Source organism: Poeciliopsis prolifica, unplaced genomic scaffold (genome assembly GCF_027474105.1).
Source record: "Poeciliopsis prolifica strain line A6 unplaced genomic scaffold, Auburn_PproV2 SCAFFOLD006, whole genome shotgun sequence".
In the NCBI taxonomy this organism is placed as follows: Eukaryota; Metazoa; Chordata; class Actinopteri; order Cyprinodontiformes; family Poeciliidae; genus Poeciliopsis; species Poeciliopsis prolifica.
The window spans coordinates 6787881-6814216 of record NW_026562381.1 but is presented as its reverse complement, the minus strand read 5'-3'; the positions used below and the strand labels follow the sequence as shown (position 1 = coordinate 6814216).

The 26336-nt window shown below is 36.6% G+C and overlaps 1 protein-coding gene across 11 annotated transcripts in view; it reads left to right on the top strand.

The window, feature by feature from the left end:
• LOC129360296 (prominin-1-A-like) overlaps window positions 1-26336 on the top strand; it is a 60111-nt gene that overhangs the window by 17829 nt on the left and 15946 nt on the right. For 8 of the 11 annotated variants that reach the window (XR_008606011.1, XR_008606010.1, XR_008606008.1 and 5 more), the window contains exons 2-16: window positions 3283-3341; window positions 3869-3895; window positions 7261-7466; window positions 17462-17582; window positions 18193-18256; window positions 18598-18687; window positions 18905-18928; window positions 20538-20767; window positions 21177-21251; window positions 21393-21456; window positions 21740-21899; window positions 22146-22298; window positions 22543-22666; window positions 23150-23253; window positions 24175-24259. Coding sequence is in view for 4 of the 11 variants with exons in the window: in XM_055030413.1 (XP_054886388.1) it covers window positions 3283-3341; window positions 3869-3895; window positions 7261-7466; window positions 17462-17582; window positions 18193-18256; window positions 18598-18687; window positions 18905-18928; window positions 20538-20767; window positions 21177-21251; window positions 21393-21456; window positions 21740-21899; window positions 22146-22298; window positions 22543-22666; window positions 23150-23253; window positions 24175-24259 (1586 nt within the window). In the remaining 7 variants the exon portion in view is untranslated. The remainder of the gene's footprint in view (window positions 1-3282; window positions 3342-3868; window positions 3896-7260; window positions 7467-17461; window positions 17583-18192; window positions 18257-18597; window positions 18688-18904; window positions 18929-20537; window positions 20768-21176; window positions 21252-21392; window positions 21457-21739; window positions 21900-22145; window positions 22299-22542; window positions 22667-23149; window positions 23254-24174; window positions 24260-26336) is intronic. The other 3 variants (XR_008606009.1, XM_055030414.1, XR_008606012.1) reach the window with 2 other exon arrangements.

The window sequence follows — 26336 nt, the reverse complement described above, 5'->3', positions numbered from 1 at the left end:
ACTGAAGAAAAATTCATCTTGCCAGGTTCTGCTTTATCTTGAGCTGCCTGCAAAGCTTCAGTAAATCTGCTGGGATTGCTGTGCCATGAGTTCATTTGAAGCTCATACTCCTGAAAGTAGATACAACGGTTAATTTACCGCCTGGTACATTTCAGTTTGATGTTTGCATTTTTTCAAAGGGAAAGTATACAGTTCATAGACAGGCAGGGCTGGCTGCTGAAGCCTGTATACATCTTTCGTGTGACAAGTTTGTTTTTGAAGCTTTTTAAGGCCAGTTCATCCTGACAAATACATTAATGTGGTTTTTAAAGGACAGGCACTGGTGTAAAGAGTGAAGAGAGGAGTAATGTGGGAGGAAAAACTGAGTTTTTTGTTCATAAAGGAGGATTAGACACATCTTAAGAAGCAGAGACTGGATTCACTTTCACTCTTTTCCTCAGATGTTGTTCTTAACATTCATTAACTCCCTCATTTTTTTAACATTTCTTTCCTTCCTGCTTTTTTGTTTTTTTTATCTTGTTGCAACACTGTTTTCATTCTGATAACTTATGTCAGATATGCTGTCTTAACTTCTGTTATTTGATACAAATAACAGTTGCTGCAACTTTTATTGGAAAAACCTCAATAAGTGATGACTGACCAGCATCGTACTGCCCACTGTTCAAAAAAATAAATACAAGATATGCTTTATTTTGCTGTGGTGCCTGGATATTTGTTGCACCATTTATGAAAACTAGTTATTGTGTATTATCTGCATAACAACAGGCAACATTACTGATCCTCTCCTTCTAGTTTTGATCTGAAATGTCATTTGATCTCATCTTTTCATTAACAGAGTTACAGAAACTGATGCCCTAATTTTTCCTGTTATGAGATTTTTTCCAGCTTTCAGCCATTCAAGCTTTTGTTTGCTATAATAAAAGCTTACAGTTACAGTCTGTGTACTCCCCATGATGAATGGACTAAAAACACACCCTAAGCCCAAGGTCTGGTTGGAAACACATTGTACCTAATGTCCTCAGAAAAGCTGGATCATGTGACACTTCGCCCAGAAACGTACAATAGGGATTGCTGGCAGCCATTTTGGGGCGGAGGAACCGACCCAGAACACACGAACAAACTGACCTCGAAAGTGGGGTTGTGTTTCTCATCTTGGTGGGAAAATTTAATCAAGAATAAACATCACATAGCTCAGATGTTGGATTACAGTAAGAACACAGGAAAACTGCTGTTCAGTGAGGGACATCCAGTTAAACCGAACAGACCTGTAAACGCATCAAGTACAGGAAGGACTGAGTCAAATAATTCTGCCTTATAGATGTTTGAAAAAAGGCAATTAGATACTGTACTGTAAAAAAGGTTTGTCTTATGCATCCATAACAATTGGGTGAATGAATAACCTGTTTATATTAAAATGTCTTTCTTTAATCATATGTACAGTTCAGAAATGTGTTATTGTTATATCGAAGTCGCTCTGTAACAGCTTGTTCTGTATCTTATCTTTCGGAAAAACAAATAGTACTCTGCAGATAAAGGAAAACTTTTATGTCGCTTGCATCTTTTTTGAAAGTCTTGCTTTTTCTATCATCGTGTGATGAGTCACAGTCAGCGCTGACTGTGAACAAATGAAAGATAACAGAATCAGAGGAGATGCATTGTTTCTTGTTGCTTTGACTGTAACTTCCCGACAGTCACTTTGCTGTGTAGGCCAGGCGTCTCCAACCTGACGCTCTGTGAACCTTTCAGTGGCTCTTAACTTAATTATTGTTGCTGGACACCTGTATGAGGATAAGCTCACAACTGCATTTGGATGCTAAAATTTCAAGTAAAAAAATAAAACCGTATTTGACTTTAGAAGCTTGTGAGTTGATTTGCATATGCTGGTTTTAGGGCGTGCTGAAAAACAACTTCTTAAAGTTGTTTTTTTATGAAACAAACTGCATCATGTCATTTTTCCCACCAGTAAAAATAAAAGAGGACATCGTCTCCCATCTCTCTGTGCTTTGTGTATTAATCCTACCAACAGGTGGGGTTGAATTCCTCTTTTGGTTGTTGCTCAGTGTTTCTCTGCAGCATTTGCTCCCCCTCTTGGTTTTCTCTGCACCTTCTCAGATGGTTCTGATTCAATGTCTTCTTTTTTTTTCTTGTTTGTCTCATCAATTCTTAATTCCACACCTAAGAGCAAGGCACTGTCTTGAGCTACAAAATACCTGTTGCACATTTTATAAATCAAAAATGGATATTTATTTATTGGTTATAGGGGTCATTCTTAAATGTCAACTTTGTCAAAACGTAGTTTTTGTTGTTTATTTTTGTCTTTTTAATGTAATGATTGACTTACAACTATAAAACAAACCTTTGTCTTACTTGTGCTGTTTTTTTGAACTGCTTAGGGATTATTTATATTCTGCAGTGACACTGGGTATACACTTTTATGGACATTGTTGTACTTATTTATTAGATGCATTTGATCTATTTCCTGCTCACAACATACATAGGAAGATGGTCAGTCATCAATATTTTCTTCGTTAATGCACAGGGTGGGGCTCCATTTTTTTTCCACTAAAATGTTGACAATCACAACTATTTGACACAGGAGCAAATGTATTTCCCAGATGATGCTGAGTGAAAGATATAAAGTCACTCGCTTTGGGTAATAGCAGACTGCTTAAGTTGTATTTATTTTTGTGTTTTATTTAGAGTTTTAAAAAAAACTGAAAATGGTTGAAAACGTTTGAAATGAGTCAATAATTATCACAGATTATGTAAAAGTTCATATTGTTACTTTTATGCAAAATAAAGTATGCATCATAACGTCATTCCAGAGGTGTATTAAAAACTTATCTTTTTCATGATCTCCCTGCGTGTCTTATTCAACACATTATTGACATGCATCATGATGGAGACACACTTCATTTTATTTTATTTTTTTATACATAAGTCTGGGCAATAACAATTCAATCATTATATAGTTTAATGTAATATATGTAAAATATATGCAATATATATTAAATCTTGATGACTTCAGCTTTGATTCCAGACTTTAACTCCACACCAAACTGTCCTTGTGCTAATGGACTTCATGTGCAGAAAAGAGACTAAAGAATGAAAGGAACTCACAACAAATTGTAGAAAATAAGAAAACCATGGAGACATACCTGTTCAAACTGAATATACAATAGTTAGGTTATGTTTGAGTTTTTAGACAACTTGTTGGAAACACAGTGAATTGTTATTCCCGTTATTTTCTGGAAAATAAAATTGTTTTTCTTGTGCTGACAGATCTTATTGTGAAGCTGGCAAAGGACAAGTTTGGAGCCATTCAAACAGAATATCAAAAGGTGAGTGAAAGACAGAGAAATAACCATGTCTTCATCTGGATGTTGAATATCTTATGCAAACAGTAAACAAATACAAAAAAAAAAAAATCTCTGGGATACTCTCTGATCCAACATTCAGTTAAAATGTAAAAAATGCTTGTATTGCCATATTGAAGCAGGACAGATAAGGACTGCTCTCAGGGTTTAATACTGATTAATGATAGTAATACTCCAATTACAACCTTTTATTAGCCTAGGCAACACAACCTTTTTTTCTGGTAAATACCCAACATTTGGGTGCAACTTTTCTGTATATAAAATAATTTTGAGCCTGGAAAAGAATAAAATTTAAATGAACTAAAAACAGCCTTTTTCACTATCTATGTGTTTTGTTACAATATGCAACAGTGCTTTTGCATGCTTGCTTTGATTTAATTTTCTATTGCTCGTTTTCATCTCATGTTTATGTTTTGTGGCTTTGCTCTTTCTCTGATGCTGCATTGCCGTGTCTTCTGCATGTCCTCTTCATCTCGTCTGGCTTCCCCCAGCCAGAGAACATAGTGCTGACCCTGCAGGTAAAGTCCACACTCTGGACTTCCAGTCCAAGCCATATTCAGTGTGTGCTTCTGTAAGTCAACAGGGCGGCACAATTACAGCTGAGAAAGGCATCTTAACTTGTTCAGAACTTCGTTCCATCTCATCATTTGATAAGTTACAGAAGCATCAGCGATTAGTTGTGTAGCCCTTGACTTTCACGCTACCATCCCATTTTCCTTCAACCCCATCCTTCAGTTTGTCATGTTCTCTTTTAAAAGCATATTCTCAGAAGGAGAAATGCAATCACAGAAAAAAACAACAGTGCTTAATCATAACATGGTAATTCAGATTTTTTATTTGTTTTTTCTTTTTACCTGATTGTTGTTTTCAGTTTTGAACTGGTTGCATGTTGACAATTCTGAAATGAGGACCTTTTGTTCCTTTTTAGTTGCGGCATAGTTTTTGTTGTAATAAGTGTCAAGTAACATAATCCAGTATTTTAACATTAGCAGTTTGAGCACATTTACAGTACAAGCCACTCATACTGCATATCTATGTGTTTTGTTACAATATGCAATAAAAGGCCTCGTAGTAAGTTTATATATTATTGGATTTTAAAAACTAATTGAAGCATTTTCTTGAAAATAAGTCAACAAAGGCTTGTTGATTTCTGCACAGATACAAATTTGCCTGAACATGGAGTATTATTGTCCCTCAATGGTGAAATTCAGGTTTATTAGCAGCAAATTGAAAAACAAATGGAAGCAATAAAATGAAAACAAAAAATAAGAAGGTAAGGTGAAAGTGAAATAAGACGTCACATCAGCCTGCATGCATTCACTCCTATTTTTTTACCCTTAACTATTATATTGTATGGAGTTCTTTACTGAGTTCTGACTGATTTATATGCGATGTAAACTGAGATCATTCAAATCCACTCCCTTTACCTTTCATCTCCATGGAAGTTAAATTAAGGTAATAGTTTGATTAAGGTAATAATTTTACTTATAAAAGAAAAGTAAAATTTAGACTTTGAGTCACAAGAAGGGTGCAGTAAAAAAGATTTATTTGATTCCTGACCTTGGTCCATTGATCCGGTGCTTCTGCTATAACAACAAATCAAGCTGAAATAGAAAAAGAAAATGCTCAAACAAACGTTTTCCCCATTACCGGACTGGTGCATCTCAAGTTATGACTTAAAGGTATTAAATTTAGAGTCACATTAGGCAGGTTATTAGCAGGTCTAATGGTGGCTGCTGGCACTAGAGTTAATCAAATTTACATCAGTAAGACATGTTGCCACCCCATCATCCCCTTTGTTCTTATTAGAAGGGCGTCTTTTTCTTTTGGGCACTTGCCAAGACAAAACTGGAGTCCAGAAATAGTCTAAGCTGGAGGCACTCTAAGAGATTTTGTGGAAAGAAAAACATATATACATGGCTGACCTTTTTGTGTGAGGATTCACCCAATAACAAGCAGTGCCCAGAAGCACAATGACAGTGCGGACATTTAAATTTCTACAATGTCCCCAACAGCAGGTTGACGTTGGGGCTTTTAAATGACTCACGTACATTTAAACTCACTTACGCCTCCTGCCATTTTCTCCTTTGCTTCCTACCAACATTACTACTGTCCAATTTTTGTTTTGTAAGATTTGATACCGGGATCCTTCACTCTTATGACTTTAGATCAGAAAAAAAAAAATTATCAGACTTATGATACCAGTAATTGCTTTTCAATTTAAAAAGTTCTTTTGCACAAATATTTCCTGAAGAATAGAGGAATATTTCTGATCCGAAATATTCGGATCAGAATATTTCGGATCCGAATATTTAAGATTAGTGCAGATTAGAGAGGAAGACCTGTTCAGCCCTTCGGGACCACTGAGCGTCATACTCTGATCTTTTCATACAAGACAGGCAAAAACCGTGGTACTAAAGTTACATTTACTAGGAGGGATTACTAACAGCCTTTAAAGTTTTGTCAAATTTCAAATCCTGTGATGAATGCAGGTTTAATAGGGCAGACTCCTGTGGAAATTCAGATAAAACGAGGCAGAAGATATTCACAGAGCATTTCAGCAGCAGTTTAGTCAACCTGAATATTTATGGCATTCAGATGGATCCTGGGATTACTGAGGCTTTGTGTGGAGAGATATGTCTGTTTCCTAGGTGACCACATAAAGACAGGACAGAGTCCTATACATTATAATACATTATATTGTAATACTAGGAATATGCTGTTTTCTGATTTTAAAATGTAGACTACTATTAAAAAAAGTTATTTCAAAATTATTCATTTTCTGTCAAAATCATTCATTCAATTGAACCTTTCTCAGTTGAATCTCAGTGAAACTGGTGATCATCTCAGTTCTTGGTGGATTTGTCTTGTTTCAAATAAAACCTGTTTTTGTAAGTCAGGTTCAGTTAAAGAGCTCCTTCACAATGTTTTTCTGCTTCCTCTTCAGTCAGGTTTTTCATCAGAAATGAAAAACAACACTGCAGGCTAACTCAGATAGGTCAGATTCCTGCTATTGTTCTGGTCTCCATTATTTGAAATATGCACACTGCCAGAGGGTTTTCTTGTAGCGATACACTGACCACGCTTTTCAAGTTAATGCTGTTTTCCAGGTTTCTCTGATGCATGAGTTGCCAGTTCTGCTTATTTTAAGGACTATAATTCATAGAAGGACAATCGGACAAAAAAGAGGAAAACGTGTCCTTCAGATTCTTTGATCACTGTTTTGAAGATGACAGAAAATAAAGTATATTTGTACAATGCATTTAGATTATTAAACAAAAAAAAACCTTTGTACCCAATGTTGGTTGATGATGTAACTTCTTAATTCTGATGCATTTAAGGCATACAAATAAAAGTCTTATTTTCATGTACCTGTCCTGCTGACCACCAAACAGAAACAATAAAGAGGAAAATGTAATCTCTGACTGATTGATTTGGGGCTTATTGATTTTTTTTCTTCAGATTTTTCTGTTACAATTTGAATCTGTTATCAATGAGTCTGAGGTTGGTTGTCCCATTTTAGCTTGTTAGCAAGAGATAATTAAAAAATCTGAATCAAATTAACTTAGAATGTTCTTTGTTTATGTACATGTCCGTTAGACAAGAGGAGTTTTTGCAGCCCTGGGATCTTCCAGATATTTTTAGATTTGTTGCTCTCTTTATCCTTGGCCTCCTTGTGTGTCCTTCCTTCTTTCTCCTCTGTTTTACCCTCATTAATCTCTCCTTTCTTCAATTCCTGCCTTCCAAACTCTCCCAACCCAACACGTAATCTCCTTTCACGTGTGATTCCCCATCTAACTTTATTTCCATATTTATACCCCCTTCTTGTTTCTTTTATGATAATACTCATAGTTTCCTCTCATTCTTCTTCCACTGACTCCAGGCCATCTATTATGAGATAGGCTTCCTCATATGTGCAGCGGTGGGTCTGCTCTTCGCCATCCTCATGCCGGTTGTGGGACTCTTCTTCTGCATGTGCCGCTGCTGCGACAACTGTGGTGGTGAGATGCACCAAAGGCAGAGGAAGAACGCGGACTGCCGGCGCGGCCTGCTGGGAACGTTGCTCTTCTCCACCTCGCTGGTCATCACGTGAGTGTGTAATTTCTGGCAGATGCAGAAATTACAGAAATATGATCATAAAAATGCATGTTATTTTTAAAGAAATATTTGAATGCACACACTCTTGATTACATGCAACACCCTCTCCCTCTTCAGCAGCTTTGTGCTCATAATTATGTTTATGCACAGATATTACAGACACATTCCTCCTCTGGTCAAACACTCAGTCATCAGCCTTCACCATCCCCCCATGTTGTTTGCTAAATATAGTAAAGTCTTACTGTAGATTCTGCGTGGCAGCACCCTTCATCCTTGTGTTCAGTCTAAGCTTGGGTCTCATCGTCCTGCATTGGGTTCTTCCACAGAGCTCTATCATGTCAATAAATATTCATAATCATAAATAAAACCACAGGATGCCTTAAAATGTCAAATTCATTCATGTGTCTTACAATTTCATCTTTTCTTTTCTGTTGAGATTTTGCTTTATGCTTTATATCCACAGCAGATCCCTTCATCTTATGCTCTGACATTTTTAATGTTGAAAAAACTCAGTTTTGAAATTGCAGTGTTCCTATTAAATAAAAAATTAAATTAAAATCACACGTGAATAAGCTTGTTCAAAAAATAAGTTACTAAAAATCATGGCAGCCCCAGATATAAACAGCTGCATGTGATATAATTAAGAGATGGTGTTAACACTCATCATTTGTCAACCGTTAGAGGAGACATTGGCGATTTATTCAGGCGTTGGAGCAACAAGCACCTAATACTTTTAAACGTCTACCTATACAGAGTTTTGTGGGAATTGTAGTTTGTGATTTTACATCAAAGCTGTGGACTCAACACATTTGAATGACACACAACCTTTTCTTAACTTTACGATGCTGTGAGAGCTATAGTGGAGCCAGCTCTGAGACATGAATGACACACAACTTAATGTTGAACTTTCCACAATCAAAAGGTTTCTGAATTTTAAAGAAGTAATAAACTAATTTGTAGCACGATTAAGACAATTTTTTTAAATAGAAATGTATTTTTAAATGTCAGATGGCTTCACTACAAATGCGGATCACTTCATTAACATTCCTACTCATTATTTTTCTGCTCAAAAAAAAAGCAAACTTCATCAATGCAGAGTTAAACCTGCTTAGGAGACCCACTTTTTGAGCAGATCTGACTTGAAACACTCAAAAATCCAGGTTTGCAAACATTTATCTCATGGATCTTCTTTTCTTTTATTTTGATTTGCTTTGCAGTCTTGGTAGCAGCATGAAATCTTTAGCCTAGTGGTTTTGAGAGAGCTCTATTTGCTGCTTGTGCTCAAGTGAAAGGATCCAGGAGTGTACTTAATTTGATGTTCTTTGACTTTCTGTCTTCATGTTATAAGAAATTCCACAGCAATAACCCAGCAGCCTAGACAGAGAAGTCTGCAAGCTGCATTTCTGCTCTTATTAAATCTCCCAAGCTACAAGGTAGAGATGCAGCAGAAGCTCTAATGAAGCAATTACAAGCTGAGCGAGAGGCACAGAGCCCAGGAACTGACTGCTTTTTACTGCCACACGAAAGCTGACAGCCAGGCTCACAGGAGAGCAGTGGTGACATTTATTTCCCAAGAAGTGTTCAAACCAGATTAAGGGGAAAACAGCAGCCAGGTGAGGTTGGGAACATAAATAGGCAAAAAGTAGTTGTTGGTACAGAACAAAATTGACTTCATACTTTGTTTTGCATAGGTAAATTTGAGGCAAAAATACATGTTTTCGAAGATATATATATTTTTAAGCTCTTTCCGGAGATTCCTACTAACTGTGAAATTCAGTTTATTTAAATTAATTTATTCACTGAAAAGACAAGTTACTGAAAATTATATCCAAGATTACACTGATGTTTAACAGCCAGAAGGTTTGGGTTCCTGCATAAGACAAATCTGTTTGCTGAAGTTCTTTGTTGCTAATATTTACTAAAAAACAATTTGTTGGTGCTTGACAATCTAAAGGTCAATGGGTTTGTTTTATGGTTTTCACTTATATCTTTTTTGAGTAGTGATTCAGGTTGTAGGAATGTAATATCACTTTGTTCTGTGGGAAGGTCCATCCCAATTTACACTTCACCAGAACCATTTCACAGTTCAGTTCACAGAGATTAAAAATACATTTCTGTACATCAGTTTATTGTGGCAGTGGCGCCACAATAAACTAATTTTTCATCAGATATAGTTTCTTGCTGTCATGTGACTTTAGGCTCTTATTCTGTTTTTTTGCAGAATATTACATCTTAGAGAACAAAACCTAAAGCTCCACTTATTCATTAATTTTTAAGTTTATCTTTAAAAATATGCACTAATCTGAAACAACAGTAAATGGCCTCTTTACATTTTTGTCTGTAATGGGGATTTACTTTCAAAGCACTGAAAGACTGACTATCTGACAAATAAATAAATAAATTGTCAGTTATTTTGGCCTGCAAACAAACCTCTGACCACAGCAAAGCAATAAGGGCATGACAGCAGCAGGAACATCCTCTGCTTGTCATCATCCATCACACCAAATAACTAATTAAACTCAGATTTGGAGCAAGTTGAAGCAATTGATGTAGCAATAATGAGCATGCATCTTTAGCTCCATTAGATTCTGGCTGTTGTTGATTTAAACATATCTTCTGTCTAAACATTCATTGCTCTGGTCTTTTAATATTTTTACCTTGAATTGAAATATTTTAATTGAGAATTAATTGATTATTTTCAATGTTTTCCCTGATATTTATGTACATGGATCAACATTAGTAAACATTTTATGCAGAAAATGTGCAAATGTTCTTCACGTATCACATCTGTGCTCTCATGCATGTTCGTTATACTGATAGGACACGTTGCATTTTGTCTACCAGCTACGCTAAAGCCACACCATGCATTATTTAAAGAACAGCAGGAGCTATTTGAGTCTGTCCCAATCAGCTCTGATTCAACATGACCCATGCATGGATTTATAATAAGAAAATGAAGATCCCTCCTTTTATTAGAGCTGAGTGGAGGAGCCCTGCTCATTCTGTTACCCAGCATGCACTTCAACAACCTATTTCAGTTACTGGGTGTCCAACAGTATTAACAAAAAAGGTCAAAAAATTACAAGTCCAGTAGTTCATGCTTATTATGCTAATCAGATGGGTTCTAAATAAAGATAGTGCAGATACTTTGAACTGAGTATTGACCTAAAATCCCAGGCAGACAGTCTAGTGTGGTAAAACTTGTCCTCAGCTGGAACGGCCCATCCAGTGATCCGAAACGAGAGAACAGAAGGCTTCCACTCTGAAATATGTCCTCATATTAAAGGTTTAGCTTTTCCAACATTTCCAGGGTAAGATTATGCTGCTGCAATAAGATATAAATATAATTTAAGGCTTGCTACATCTTCATCGGGAGTTCTGATAAGTGTGAAGGACACGTTATGTGCTGTTGTACATCCTGCTGGCATAAACAAACCTCTCAAAACATACATTATCAGTTTTATGCATATAAAAATTCAGAAAACAAAAAAAAAAACAATTTTTAAAATATAGTATAGTTATGTGAAATAGTACCGTGGAGCTGTGATGTGGAGCTTAATAAGCCCCCTGCTGTAAGCACAGGCTGAACAAAACTTCACACAGTCAGTGTTTTTGACCCAGAAAGTTCTACTTTTATTATTATAACTGTATGGGAGAATATTGCTCATTTTTCTTTTAAAGATTTTTTTTGGCACCTTTGCACCCAAATTGTAATATTTTTATGTTCAAAGTCAATGCATTCAGCCAAACACCAATAAAAATAGCATAACAAATTAGTCTTTGTTATGCATTTCCACAGTTTTCTTTATTAAAGTCGTAAAATCTTTGCTTTGTTATTTTGTCAGCTTCTTGTGCCTGAAGGCCTGACTTATTTTCTTTTTGGAACAGATTTGTTATTGAGTGTGTGTTTTCATGGTCTCTGTAGTGCCTCATGACTTATTTGCTGTTCCATTAACAAACTACATGTTTTTCTCCCACTGCATCCACCTTCAACACACAATGGCAGCTCGACACAAATCATTCCTCAGCTAATTAACAAGAGAGGCCATCCTAAGAATGAATCCTCAAATGCATCTTCTTAATGCAAAACATCCCTATTAATCAATTTCTAATTTTCACAAGTCTGTTTCATCATGAAAACCACATTATCTTTGCGCAGTTTATTTTGCATATTCCACTGTGGGACTGACTGAGGTGCACAGGCATGCGTAGGCATTCTTGCAGAGTTTTACTTAAAAGTAGAGATTATATGCCACATTGTTCCTTGGGAGAGAAAAAAAATGAAAAGGAAAAGCTGCATGACTCTGGGATGTGCTTTACGTCTTAGCTGTATTTCTGCAAAGCTCGGATACTCTCCTGCCCCAGAAGTAAAATTTCTAATACAGCTTGGTCTGTTTTGGCTCTGGAATAAAATAAAGCAAACATTGTTATATATAAAAAAAAAACATGTTGAAAAGTTCATTTCAGGAACTCATAATCGTTGTATTTTAAGAAAACTCATGGTTTGTTAAACTCGTTGAAGGAATTGTAGTCTTCTGTAGAGAGATTTCTCTCATGCAACTCATAGATGTGAAGATGTCTAACTTCTGAAATTAAGATGTATGAATAAATGAATTAAACATTTATTTCCAACTTCAGAACTGTAAATATTAATACAAGAAAAAAGAATATTAGATCATTCATACAGAGCCACTTAAATCATAAATGTTTTAATATTTCATGAGTTTCTTTTGTCAGAAACAAACTTGTTTTGTCTTCATTCACAGCTTTACAGTTGAAGTTGACTCCAGATTAAAGAGCAATGAATAAATGTCAACGCATTAATTCAGTAGATATCAGATATGTATCCTGAAATTGGGATGTTAATTTTTTATTTAAATGGAAGCCATTGAATGTGGAAGAAGTTTTGTTTTGGATAATATTTTTGTGTCTTGCTCCAGAAAATGGTCAAATATGATCAAATCCAGTTCAGTTAGTTATGTTTACCTTTGATATACACTATATACATGCAGTTTAACTGATATAATTGCTTTAGAAGCATTTTTTGTGGTTTTCCTCCAGTTTAAAATCATCCTGATCTCCAATGATTTCTTTTAGGTTCAGACTTCAGTTATTATGTCATCTTCTCTGGACTGTTTTCAAGGAATTTATAGTTTCCAGACAAAAACGTACACAGAGCACTGAGAATGAAAAGGGCAAGAGAGCTAAACAACAGAAAAGGCATGTGAGAGCTAATTTGTTCATTGCCTGGTAATATTTTTATAAGGAAACTGTAGTTGTAACAGGATGCAGGGTGCAGACACTGACCTGATGAACTGTGAGGAGAAAAAAATACACTGTGAAAAATTATTAAACTAGCTGCATAAATTACATAACAAAAAAGAGTGAATAAAATTATCACTTATCCCTACTGCCTCAAGTTAAACATATGATCTTGATTATTAAAATGGTATTATAATTATTTACTTTTATTACATTTTATCATGAACACTCTATTTAGAACTATGAGAGGAAATGGATCATTTTCTGTTGTCCTGCTCTTAATAGAGTAAGAATAACAAGCCTATGTTTTCTGGTTAATTAGTCAGGGTATCTGCTCAGGCATCCAGAAAGTTGTGTGCTGATTAACAAGGATGCTGTTTGTCACACATATTACTTGCTGGTATTAAAGTCTTAAAAAGACTGTGATGTGCATAATTTTAGTTTTTATAGTATTTGTTAGGCACTTCTCAGCAGACAGTGGATGTGTCAGTGTACTTGGTTTGATTCCAGAATGTTTAACTCAGCACATATTTGTCCCACATTCCCTAATCTGTCTGTCTAACATTAACAACAACAAAAAAAGAAAAGAAAAGAAAAGAAACAAAGATGTGCCAAAAATAAATGAGTATCCTAATTTCAAATATTTTGGATTGTCACAGCACCATCCCAAACTTTTTCCCCTCACATGAAGGTGACAGTTACACTTTACAGTAGCTTTTCAAACTAAAGCTGATGTCTTTTTGAGAGATGGGAGGAGTGAGGTCCAGTTCCAGCAGAGTGAAACAAGGGGACGGCTGAAAGGCGACTGCCCCGGCCTTGCAGCCGCAGTCATGCTGAATGCAGCCATTGTTAGTTTGCAAAAGCTATGGAGCCACTAGACCATGTAACACACACTTCCCAGCCCCCAGTAGTGGCCTAGATTCTGCAGCACAGCACTGGACTGATGCTCTTCTTCATCTGCTGTTCTGAGGCTCCCACCCTTAGGGAAGAGTTTCATGTGTCATTTGGCTTTTTCTCAAACAAGAATTAAAGCCCTTTTCCAGAGTTGTTAGAGGTAAGTCCCGCTCTTGCTGTGTTAGAATTTTCCCCTCTGGTCAAAACGAGGCAAAAAAAAAACAACAAAAAAACACACAGACGTGCAACCATTTTCCAAAGCTAAATGTAGCGGACAAACTTAGAGCACAACATGCTAGTGGCTCATCCCAATATTCTTAAACCAAAGGAAGAACACATGAAACCAGATTAATGTAAAATGAGTTGATGTTATGAATAATAAAGCGATTTTATTACAGGAGAGTTTTTAAACATCAGAGCAACAAATATTATTGGGACCTTTATAAGATAAACTAGAGAAAAACAACACATGGTTTGCAAAAATGTGGCAAGCATTGTCTTCATACCCTATTTTCTGAATCACATAAAAACATACTTTAATAATTTAGAACTTCTAATAATTAGAAGTTAGAATCGGGACTAAAGATAGTCCAGCTGTTGGAAGTTTAATCTCAATCTTAAATATGTCTGTTATATAAAGGCCTCAGAGATTTGTTAGAAACTTTAGTGAATAAACAGCATCATGAAGGAACACAGCAGACAAGTCAGGGAGAAAATGTGGAGACGTTTAGGGCATAATTAGAATAAAAAACAACATTCCAACATCTTACAGAGGATTGTTCAATCCATCTCACAGAAATGGAAAGAGTGTAGCACAGCTGGACATGGATGCCTTATGATGAGGTAAGCAAGAGGTAACTTTGGAGGAGCAGCAGAGATACTGCTCATGTGTGTGTTTCTCCAATCTGAGCACTTTTAGAGTGATGTCACTGCATGTTTCACATGTAATTCTCATAACTACAAGTCTCTTTGATTTTCATGGAATCATTTCATAATATTTTTGTAATATATGATACAGTTAGAAAAAGCCCCCCATTATAATAGGTAACGCATCCAATACTGACGTGAAGCCTCAGGTGCTTCCTTGCAAACATCTAACAAATTTCTGTGTCTTGGTTGAAATTGAACATTTGGCCCCAATTTAATCTGTCTGTTTCTGGCAGTATTTTTTAAATGAACGAGGAACACAAATCAGCAGTAGAAAAGCTGAATTTGCGTGCTGTGAATATTAAATTGCATACCTGTTGCTTTGCTGTAGCGTTCACATCCCACTGGGTAGAAGCAGAAAATCTGAGATACATAAAGGAAAGAACGCTCTTGAATAAGAACATCCTTACTTATCTTAACCTTCACAAAACAGATTGTTCTTTTTTCTTCAAAGTTTTCAAAGAGAAACTTTTAACACTTTAGGTTAGAGAAAGTAGAACTCATCCATTTAAAGCTTTTGATGTTTTTCCTATTAGTGTAATATAAAAATAAATCACATTAAAACATACATATATATATTGTAGAGTGGCAGAAGAGACTCTCCACAGCTTCTTTCTAAGTGCTTTGCTTTTCGCTCAAAGACTCTTTGTTAAGCACCAGATTCCAGTGACCTTGCTGGACACCAGGGAGACAGAGTGAGTGAGAGACAAAGAAAAGCAGAAGGAGGTGGGCTGAAAGAGAGACAGAGGGAACCGAGTTCAGATTCTACACAAGGGAAATATGAGTTTAATATTAAGCCTGATGTTAACATGTACAGTATATTGAGTAATGTGTTCATTTAGAAAATCCCAATACATAATATGGACAAGCAAGAAAGTTTGATTTCATGAATTTAGCAAAAACTTAATTTATAAAAATTTATGAAACTGTATATTTTCAACGGGGAAAGGAAAAACTGAAGAGAGAGAAGGCTGAACAAAAGGTTTGTGGTTGAAGTTGATAGTTTTGATCTTTCTTTGGTAAATTATCATTTCTCTGTTTCACTCTACTCATCTGACTAATTCACAAGTTTTGAGTTATTCAGTAACGGACTTTGTGAAGCCCTACTTGTCAAAAATCAAGTTAATTTTAGTGGTGGGACTCAATTAAAAATGTTAGTCGAGTTAATTGGAGGGTCTTTTTTGCAATTGATTGCATTTTGATCAAAAACCATAAATCATATAATAAGCAACATTCTCAATTCAAAACCCTTTTTGTTTATAATCTGTTGAATAAATAGGCGTGAGCTCAACAACAGCAATATTTATTGTTTTTATCCTAATATCTAGGTTATTCTACCATCACATTGGTGCAAACAGTTATCAAACCTACTCAGATGTCAGGTATGTTAGAAACAGTTGGGTACATGCAGTTTGGTATATGCACTTCTTGCTCTTTGTTTGTTGCAGGTATTTTCACTAAGATCTTATTTTAGGCTAGAATAGCTTTGCTGATAAAAGCTAACTCCTTTTAGCACAACTAGTCTTTCCCAGCATCTCATCAGATTGTTTTTTGAAGCATATATTGAGTCAAGAGAAGCAACCTTGTCGTCAGCTGTTTGTCAGATTTGTGGCTATCATAGAAACAGGCAAACAAAGGTTACATTCTGAATGTTTATATGAAAAAAAACGCATTTTCTTTTAAATTTTTAATGTTTTAAAATGTATTTAATAATAGAATTTAAATTAATGTGTTAATGTCCTGGCACTACTAATTTTGTGTAAAGTTTCAATTTGAAGAGTAGAAAAATGAAATTCAATAACTTCATAGTTCTCTTGCTACTGTTCTGCAGAAAAGCACTTGTACACATGTAGGAGAGTCAGAAGAAATTGGAAATAGTATATCTCATCATGCCCTGTCTAAACAGACATTACTGCCCTTAATGTGGGAAATGTCTTCAGTTTAATGTCACATTAGATTTTATTCAGAATAAAGACTGTGACTAATGCAGCTGCTGCTCAGAACACTATAAGGATAAACTACACACACCATCTTCACTGCATCACATATGTACAAGCTGCTTTTGTACTTATGCTGAACAACAGACACACACACACACACACACACACACACACACACACACACACACACACACACACACCCACACACACACACACACACACTCACATCTCCACTGCTTTTTTATTCAATGAGTCACAACAACCCGATTCATTTCTATTGATCTAAACCATCCCAGTTGCCTCTGAGTCAGTCCCTTTGTTATTCCTCTCAGCAAGTCATCTTACATCATTCATAAAGCTGCTTATTCCACGGAGGCATTTCCATGAAAGAGGTTCTCTGTGTAGTACAATCCCACTTTATGAATTCTGACTTCTTTAGAACCATCTCTTCTTAAGTCTGATCACCCTTGGAGCCATAGCCTTCCTCACAGGAACCGCCGAACTGACTTAGTGTAGCAGGGGTACGGGTGAGGTGCTCTCAGCTAGGATGCAAATGAGTTATGATATTATGGGCTAGCTCCCTTCATGTTCCTCAAGCTAATTAAGTCTTGTGAGCTACTCAGGTTTGTTTGAAGCATACAAGAGACTTCCTTTGATGACCTGCTTCATGTATTTTTGTTTCTTCATTAAATTTAGATTTGTTTACATCCTGAGGAGCTGAGATTAAACATTTGTAAACAAACTACAATCATGATTTTTTTGTTGATATTTATATTGAATTTATATAATAATATTACCTAGTTCTACAGGTGCCTTAATGTAAAAGTAAAAGTGGGAAAGACTGACCCCTACTGCTGCTGGCATGTCATCGTCCCATTCTGCAGAACCTGCTGCTTTTAAGTTGGGAATGCCTGGATTTGAGACAGTAATATCATCATATTTGCTTCTGCCAATTGTTTACAGGATTGGAATACTTTGTGCGTATTCAGCCAACCAGAATCTGAGCTCTCAGGTGAAGAACATACGCCGTCTGGTTAACAGCAACATGAGGGACCTGCACACCTTTGCTAATGACACACCTATGGTGAGACGAAATAAAAACACAGCATCAACAGCGGCCTCTAATTCTAAGATCATTTGAAAGTTAATTAATTTTAGTGATTCAATCTGAAAACTGGGCTGCACAGTGGCACAGTTGGTAGCAAGAAGGTCCCGGGTTCGATTCCCAGCCCGGGGTCTTTCTGCACTGAGTTTGCATGTTCTCCCTGTGCGTGCGTGAATTCACAAACATGACTGTGAGGTTAATTGGTTTCTCTAAATTCTTCCTAGGTGTGAGTGTGTGCGTGCGTGGTTGTTTGCCCTGTCTGCCTCTGGGTTGCCCTGCGACAGACTGGCGACTTGTCCAGGATGATCCCACCTCTTGCCCGGAACGATAGCTGGAGATCGGGACCAGCACCTCCTGACTCCACTAGGGACAGGGGTGTTAGAAAATAAATGGATGAATCTAAAAACTGAAAGTCATTCTTTTATTTTATGGCTGTATATTTCAAGTACTCATTTTTTGTAAATGTTGCTGATGAATACACAGCTTATAGGGTCTTATAAAACTCAGCTAATTTTTTATTCAGAATCTAATGAACTAGTTTCTTTATGCTTCCATGTAAGCCTGTTTGCTTTGTGTTTCCTGTTTACAGCAAATTGATTACCTAATATCCCAATACGCCACTGTCAAGAACAAAGTCAACTATGACCTAGATAGTAAGTAGATCTTCTTCTTGCCTCTGATAGTGAATTAAGTGGGCATAAATGATTCACTCAGCTTTTCTTCTTGGTAATACATCTTGTTTACTTCTCTTTATCCACGACTTGTTTTTACAACTGATTAGCGACATATCTGGGTCTAAAAGCTCCAGCTGTGACTGTAATGAAGGCTTCCTTTGAGTATTCAAGTTTTCTTCTGCAGGCAGTTCTTTCCTGATGGTTAGATATTGCAAAAAAAAAAAAAAAAGCCTTGCAGCTAGGCACAACAATGTTAAACTTGTTTTACATATAAATATAGAAAACATTTGCCTTATAGATGTCCTGCTCTTTTTTTACAGACATAGGTCCATTACTCGGAGGAAGGATACATGTACGGTTGGATAAAGAGGTCCATCCTGCTTTAAACCAAGTGCTTAATATGGCTGGAGGTACCGCAACACATTTTTTTCTTCCTTTCATTTACTAACTTTCATGTAATAGCCTGCTACTATCAGCATATTGCAAAACGTCATTGTTCTTATATGATTTAAACTTACGGAGTAGATGTTTCTTTAAGGCAAACACTTTTACTTTAGTCTTATAAGCAAGTCTTATACTTTTAATCATTATTACTTCTTTTTATTGTTGTTTATGTTTTTCACAAAGTGAAAATCCAGAGAGCCATCAAAGGTAACTCAGCGACTCCATGACTTACTGATGATCCAGTCGTTTTATCCCTAATGTTGTGACTTTTGATACTGTTGTTGCTCCTACTATCTGATCCTCCTGGGTTTCTTTCCTGAAAATTTAAACCTCCCACCTGGGATTTAACTAAGGATAAATTTGATTATCCTTATAAATAAAATTGATATGATTTGTTGTCATCAAGTCACATCTTCACAGAGAACAATTATGACATTAAAATTGCACTATGCAACATCTGACAACAAATGTCTTTAAAAAATAAAAATAAAAAATGGAAACCGGAAGAACATTATAATGAGAAATATTTTGAATTTGCTTTTTCCTATTTGGTGCTGTTTCTCACTTTTTACAAGAAAGTGAGAATGGAAGTAAACATTCTCACTTAAAGTGAGAATTAACTTTTTGTTTCATTTATGTGACTGACAATGTTGATGAGTGCAGTTTTAAGTCAATGGATCTCACTGAAAGTCCAAACCAACATCAACCTGCATCTGAATATCTCAAATGTGTTCCCTCATGGTGACATGTTTGTTTGAGCCAGTCATAATTTTATTTTAACTAACCTGCAACAACAAAAAGAATATGACTAGTCACCTAAAATAGGCTGTGCTTTTTAAAAGTATTCAAATCCTTTAAACTTTTCCACATTTAGTCATGTCAGAATCCCAACTTCACTTTATGAATCCATGAATTATTTTCCTTTTCTTCTCCATTTTGTACTGCTTTGCATTGGCCTGTCACATAAATTCCCAATAAAATGCATTCACTTTTGTGGTTGTGAGATGATGTCATGTAAAAAAAAATGTGAATACTTTTCAAGGCACATCTGAAGAAGACCAAAAAGCAGTCTGAGTTCCTGCATAATTATAATTAACCAGCCCTCTTTTTACAAAGTATTTATGTTTTTGTGTCAGTGTTGCCATTTCTCCTATTGCATTTTTCATCACTGTTCCAGCATTTGCCAGTGTCTTCTTATTTCTTATCCTGTTTAATGTTGAATGTTTGCTGCAGGATATTATGAGACTTTTAGCAAATAATGACTCTCAAAACTCTCAATTACAGAACTACGAGCTCCTCATTAACTACATCATCAATAATAAAAAAACTATTATTTAGATTATTGCTGTTCCAGGAAAAACAAAAACGAGTTTTCAGTTTTGTGAGAAGTGTTGTAATGAAGTCAGGCCTGGTGATTTAGTCTGAATGTGAAACAGAAGCACATATTATAGATTCAGTTTTTTTTATGTATGTATGCTGGTGTTAAAACTAAAGTGTCATTCATACAACTGAAAGTGCTGCTAATGATTTCAGTGTGTTTTTGCATACAATCCTGCATTTTACCAGGACAGAATTATAAGAGTTTTATAAATTATTTCTCTCTCTCTTAGTCATTTTGTGGTAAGCCTTTGAAAATCTTAATAAAATTTAAAACTTGATTTCATCCACAAACTATTATATTAAAGGGCTGTAAAGAACACTTCTATAATTATGTTTCAAAGGGACATAATAAACATTTTAGCTTTCATGCCTGGTTTTTCCATCACAACAACCAAATCCTCTTCTTCAACTCATTTTTTGTTCTCGTTCCTTTCAGCCATGAGGGAAACCAAGGAGGCCCTGGAGAACGTCAGTGTGTCTCTGGTGGTCTTACAGGAAGGAGCTGGAAAACTTCATTTCAACCTGAGCCAAGTCCGCGACAGCATCAACCGCACCCTCGATGACCCTGGGTGTCATGACGAGGAATCGGACGCCACCACGGCCCAGCTTTGCCGCAGCATCCGCCAGTCCCTGTCCCAGCTACAAATCAGTGCGAATTTCACCCGGGTACGAAACTACTACACAATCTGAGAATATAATATGATGTGAACAGTAATCTCAATGGCTTCGCTTTACTGTCAAATATAGTACTATAGAGACACTTTGCAAATGAACTTAACACAAACAAGCTTTCATAATGTCTGACATTTCAAATATTGTTTCAAAGTCTAATGACTGTGGCTGCAGTCTAATAAAAGTTACTAAAGTCTCTTTCACATTGGCCTTAGATTGTCAGATGAATTACAAATTTAGTTGGAGAGGAAGCAACATTTTCTTCAAATTTTATCATTAGTCAACTCATCAATTTCAGCTCTGCAGGAAATTGAAAGAGAAATCGAGGAGAAAAAGGGAACAGTGTAATCTTCATTTCACATCAGTGTTCATGTTTATTGATATTTTTTTCACTGATTTCTAGCTTCCTAATGTGAGCCCTCAGCTGGAAAAGATGAAAAATGTAGTGAAAACAGATCTCAGCTCTGTCGTCCACAGGGTGAGTGTGAATAAATTAAAAGATTTTCCTCCACATGTTTTTAAATTGATTTTAACCAGTATCACTAACATGTCTTTTTAAAAAACTTAGTTTTTATGCCATTATGAATTTTAAAAGCCTGATGTCTTCTCTTTTTCTCAGGGGTTTTCCTCTTTGAATGACACTCCGCACATTGTGATTGAACAGACAAGAAGCGTTGTCAATAGTATGTGTAAAAGCACAAACAACTTCTGCTGTGCACATTATGTTCTAATTGTGTAAATTAATGTAATAGTTTTGGATTTTTATTTGTTTTGTAAGTGTGCATAATGAGACAGATGCAAAAAGTGAACATATGACAATCATATCTTTACAGCCATGCCTGCTGTTTCATTTAATCTTCATCTAAAGATCAGATCAGTTATGACACACATGATTAATTCAGAATTAGTCAGTTCTTTTGTTGCTTTAGTAATAGCATTCTTTCTAATGACTGGTCTTTGATTTAGGTGTCCAGAATTTACTGGACAGTATTGGCAACAACATCAGCAGCTTCTCCAAAGCTTTCCCTGTGCAGACCTGTTTGTCTAACTTCACCATCTTCATCAGCCACGCACACGCCAAAATCGAAGACTACTATCCTGAAATTGATAAACTGGACTTCTACAGGTAAAATGATATCCGGACAAGTGAACGATTTTCTTTGCATAAAGAACAGAAAAATGTTTTGCAGTGCAAGAAAGGTTATGTCCTATTTCATGTTAGAAATGTATCATTATTTTGTACAAATAAAATATAATTATTATGTTTCTGCACCTACGAGCCACTAGCAGAGGGAAACTCAAATGTATTCAAGATATATAGAATACATATGTTGGCTCTACATGTTGTTTAGTTTCTGATTGATGTTCGCAGATGGATCGGCTGCATCGCTCTGTGCTGCATGGTGGTTCTGGTTTTGGCCTTTAACTATCTGGGCCTTCTGTGCGGCACCCTGGGATACGACAAGCATGCCTCTCCCACGACACGAGGATGTATCTCCAATACGGGAGGAACACTGCTGATGGCGTAAGTCTAACATGTCCTACTGAAACTCAGGTTTTATACCTTAACCAGTCTCGTCTTTTAGTTCCAAGCAGCTATTTTTTTCTCAAGATTTTCAATTAATTTGATCTTCGTTCAAATTAAGTAGGAGAGAAAACATTGGAGATTCTCGATAACAATTATAAAATAGAAATATTCACAGTTAACATTATGAACATGAAGTAAATCAAAAATTCCCACCTGAGAGTGAATTTGCTTTTGTCCACAGTGGTGTTGGATTTAGCTTCATTTTCTCCTGGATGCTTATGGGAGTGCTGACCACCATCTTTCTGGTTGGAGGAAACATGGAGAAACTTCTTTGTGAGCCATTTCACACCAAAGAACTCTTGAAGGCAAGTGTAGAAAGCAGACAACAATTATTCCTTAACACTTGACTTTAACCTCTCTTTGGATTAGAAGGAATGTTTTGGAACATTCTTTTTCCAATTTATGGGTTTTCATTAACTAGAAAATGTAACGTTTTATAAATGTGTAAGAGAATGTACTTTCACCATAGATTGTATAGAGATCTGGGGTGAAATGCTTCAAATTTGTTGTCCTCCTCAAACAATTCCTTGAGTTTGTTGTTTTTTGCTGCTTTCACCAATGACAAGTTATCATTAGATGGTAATCACTTTATTTTACTTTAGTACTCACTGGTCATAATGTTAGGCCTGAATGGGGTTGTAATGATGAGATGCGATAGTCCAGTCCATGTTAGCTACAATTCCACCAACTATACATCTACAGAGTTCTTATCGCTTGAATGTAAAGAACACATATTAAGATAAATGTATGAGAGACCTTTGACATTTCTTCTGACTTTTTTTCACCAGGTCGTTGACACCCCATACTTGATCAAGCCAGAGTGGAAGAATTTCATTCCAGGCTACATGTACAATGACTCTGAATTGGAGCTGACATCGGAAAGCTTGTACAGGCAAGGAAAACTCAGATATATTATATTATATATTAACAATTTGCAAAGTTCTGTTGTGATCCCAAATTTATTTAAAATTTAGTTTCAAATAAACATATTCAGGTTTTCAGCAGGTATTCAAATGTGAAATGCTTTCAGTTGAGGTAAACACATGTCTTTTATACAGACAATTAGAAAACCTTTTTAAGCAATACATAAACAACATTGCATTAAACACACCTGAAGAGTGGAACAAGGTTTTGAAATTATAAAGAAATGCAGGGTAATTCTAACCATAGCAATGCATTCAGTGTCCTTTGTATCTATCTTTTTATATTTAAAATCTTAGAAAGCATTGATGAGTGCAGTTTAAACTTTTAAAAACAGTTTCTGTTGGATGTTGAGTTATCAACTAATGAGGTTACTCATATTTTGCGAAAACTTTCTGCTGTGGCACATTCATTGCTTGTGGCATCGAGTCTCCAGTTGAATATTTCATCCACATGGAAGGGGGGATGCAAATGAAAGGAGCTGCAGTTAACTTGCCGTAGCTAATTAGTGTCATTTTTTTATACTTTAGTACTGCTTTTCTGCAGCTTACTTCTGTATGATTACATAAGCTTTCATCATCCTCCTGCTTGATGGGGATTCATAAGTATGCTGCGATGGCAGACCCAAAGTCATTACATTTACAAACAGACATGGATTTAACTTTAATAAGAAAACTCCTCTGACCGAGTCTAGTTGGTTGCTTAAATGTTAGAATTTATAAGACTTTAGCGTTTTGAGTAAATGATCCTGCTTCCAATTTTGAAACACACCAGCTCTGTAATTCCAATCAATTACACATGGTGGCAGCAAACATTTTTTCTCAGACTGGTATAAAAGTGATTTTTCTCTCTCTCCCCTTTGTTTTATTGCCCATATGTTTGACATTTGCAGTACATGCAAACAGAACAAAGGCATCTACTCTGCCCTGCGTCTGGATAAAGTCTTCAACATCTCATCGTTCCTGAACACCTCAGTGGTTAGTAATCTGCACGGGCATAACATAGACTCTATAGTACATGTTGGTGGAAGTCATGTACAGAAAGTAAATAAATCCGATAAACGCAGTTACAGAACTTATAAAACTTTTATTGAACTGGGGAAGAGCTTCAAACGTGTTATAAACATGATAACATAGTTTCATGAATGAGCTTCTTTCAGCTGTCATACTGATGATCCCTTTAGTCAATTTGATTGCAAAAAATATTTTAAGAATACAAAACTGCTGCAAATTGCTAAATATTAACATAGAAGTATTAACATTTGTCCATCTAATAATATTAATCTAATCTAATAATTTGTCCATCTAATAATATTAATCAATAGCAATTCCAAGTGTATATAACATTGCTTCCCATATATATATATATATATATATATATATATATATATATATATATATATATATATATATATATATATATATATATATATATATATATATATATATATATATATAGCTGACTGGATAGCTCATAGCTGACTGGATAGCTCAATACATAAGGCATCAGTATATCACCCGAGAGGGCAGGGTTCGAATCCAGTCTGGGTCCTTAGGCAAGACCCTTCAAGCTACTGCCTACCTCATACCATGAGAGATACTAAGTTGCATAACATGCCGGCTCAGACGTCGCCCGGCCAAACAAGGTCTGCGTCAGGTGTTGGGGAACCAGAGCACCTTGATGACAAATGGGCTACTGGAACAAGACGGAAATGGGCGAGAGATGAAAATGTGGATCTGTTGGAATGCTACTACTCAAGTAACCCTAGTGAGAGAGGTTACATGCAAAGACTGGGGAAGGAATGGTTACTTCGACATCCCCAGTCAACACTAAGCGCTAAACAACTAGTAGCTCAGTGTTCCAACATCCGCAAACGGCAACTGCTATCACAACTTGAGATTGACGAGATACAACACAAATGCTACGGCAAAAGGGAGGAACCCGGATGTCAGGACTGTGGGGACTTAACTACAAGTCCCCACCCAGTGAGGGGATACACGGCCCCAATGAGCGAAACAGAGCTGAACGAGACAGCTGCTGACCTGAGAGAGAGAATCATGACCCGAATGACAACCAGGCCTCCCCGGCACCAATTACAACGGCTGAGTGAAGTACCATCAGAAAGTCTCATTGAGAATGTGAATGCAGCATTGAGAACGATCCCTACCAACACCATAACAGAAACCAATGAGCTGATCTACAACTCAGCATCAGTGATCCTTGAGATACTTGGCTATAAGAGCAACCATGAGACCCAATACCCACCATGGAAAAGACGGTTAGAGGCTAAAATCAAGGTAACAAGGAGGGAAGTGAGCCAACTGTCAGAGCTCCACAAGGGTACAATGAAAAGATCAGTACCCAGAAAGTACAGGCAGATGCCCATACCTGAAGCACTCGAGACTGCCAAACAGAGGCTCCAAGCCTTGTCCAGCCGCCTAAAGAGATACACAAGGGAGAATGAATCCAGAAGGATTAACCGGCTCTTCTCCACTCAACCAGCTAAGGTGTACTCTCAATGGCAGGGTAACAATAACAACAGAGCAGACCCACCAAGGCTGGAGACGGAACAATACTGGAAAGGCATATGGGAAAGGGAGGCGTCCCACAACAGCAATGCACAGTGGCTGATCTCTCTACGAGAGGACCACAGCAACCTCCCTGAGCAAGCCCCGGTAACCATCACTGTGACAGATGTTCAAGAAAGAGTCTCAGGTATGAAAAACTGGACAGCACCAGGGCCTGACATGATCCATGCCTACTGGCTAAAGAAACTCACTGCTCTCCATGAGCGAATGGCAGCCCAAATGAACCAGCTGCTACAAAGTGGGACTCACCCTGAATGGTTAACTGAAGGGCGGACAATCCTAATCCAGAAGGATCCATCAAAAGGTCCAGTCCCACCCAACTACCGACCAATAACCTGCCTCTCCACAACCTGGAAGCTCATGTCAGGCATCATAGCGGCCAAGATAAGCAAACACATGGATAAACACATGAGCACGGACAGAAGGGTAATCGCAAGGAGCCAAACACCACTCCTCGTAGACCGCA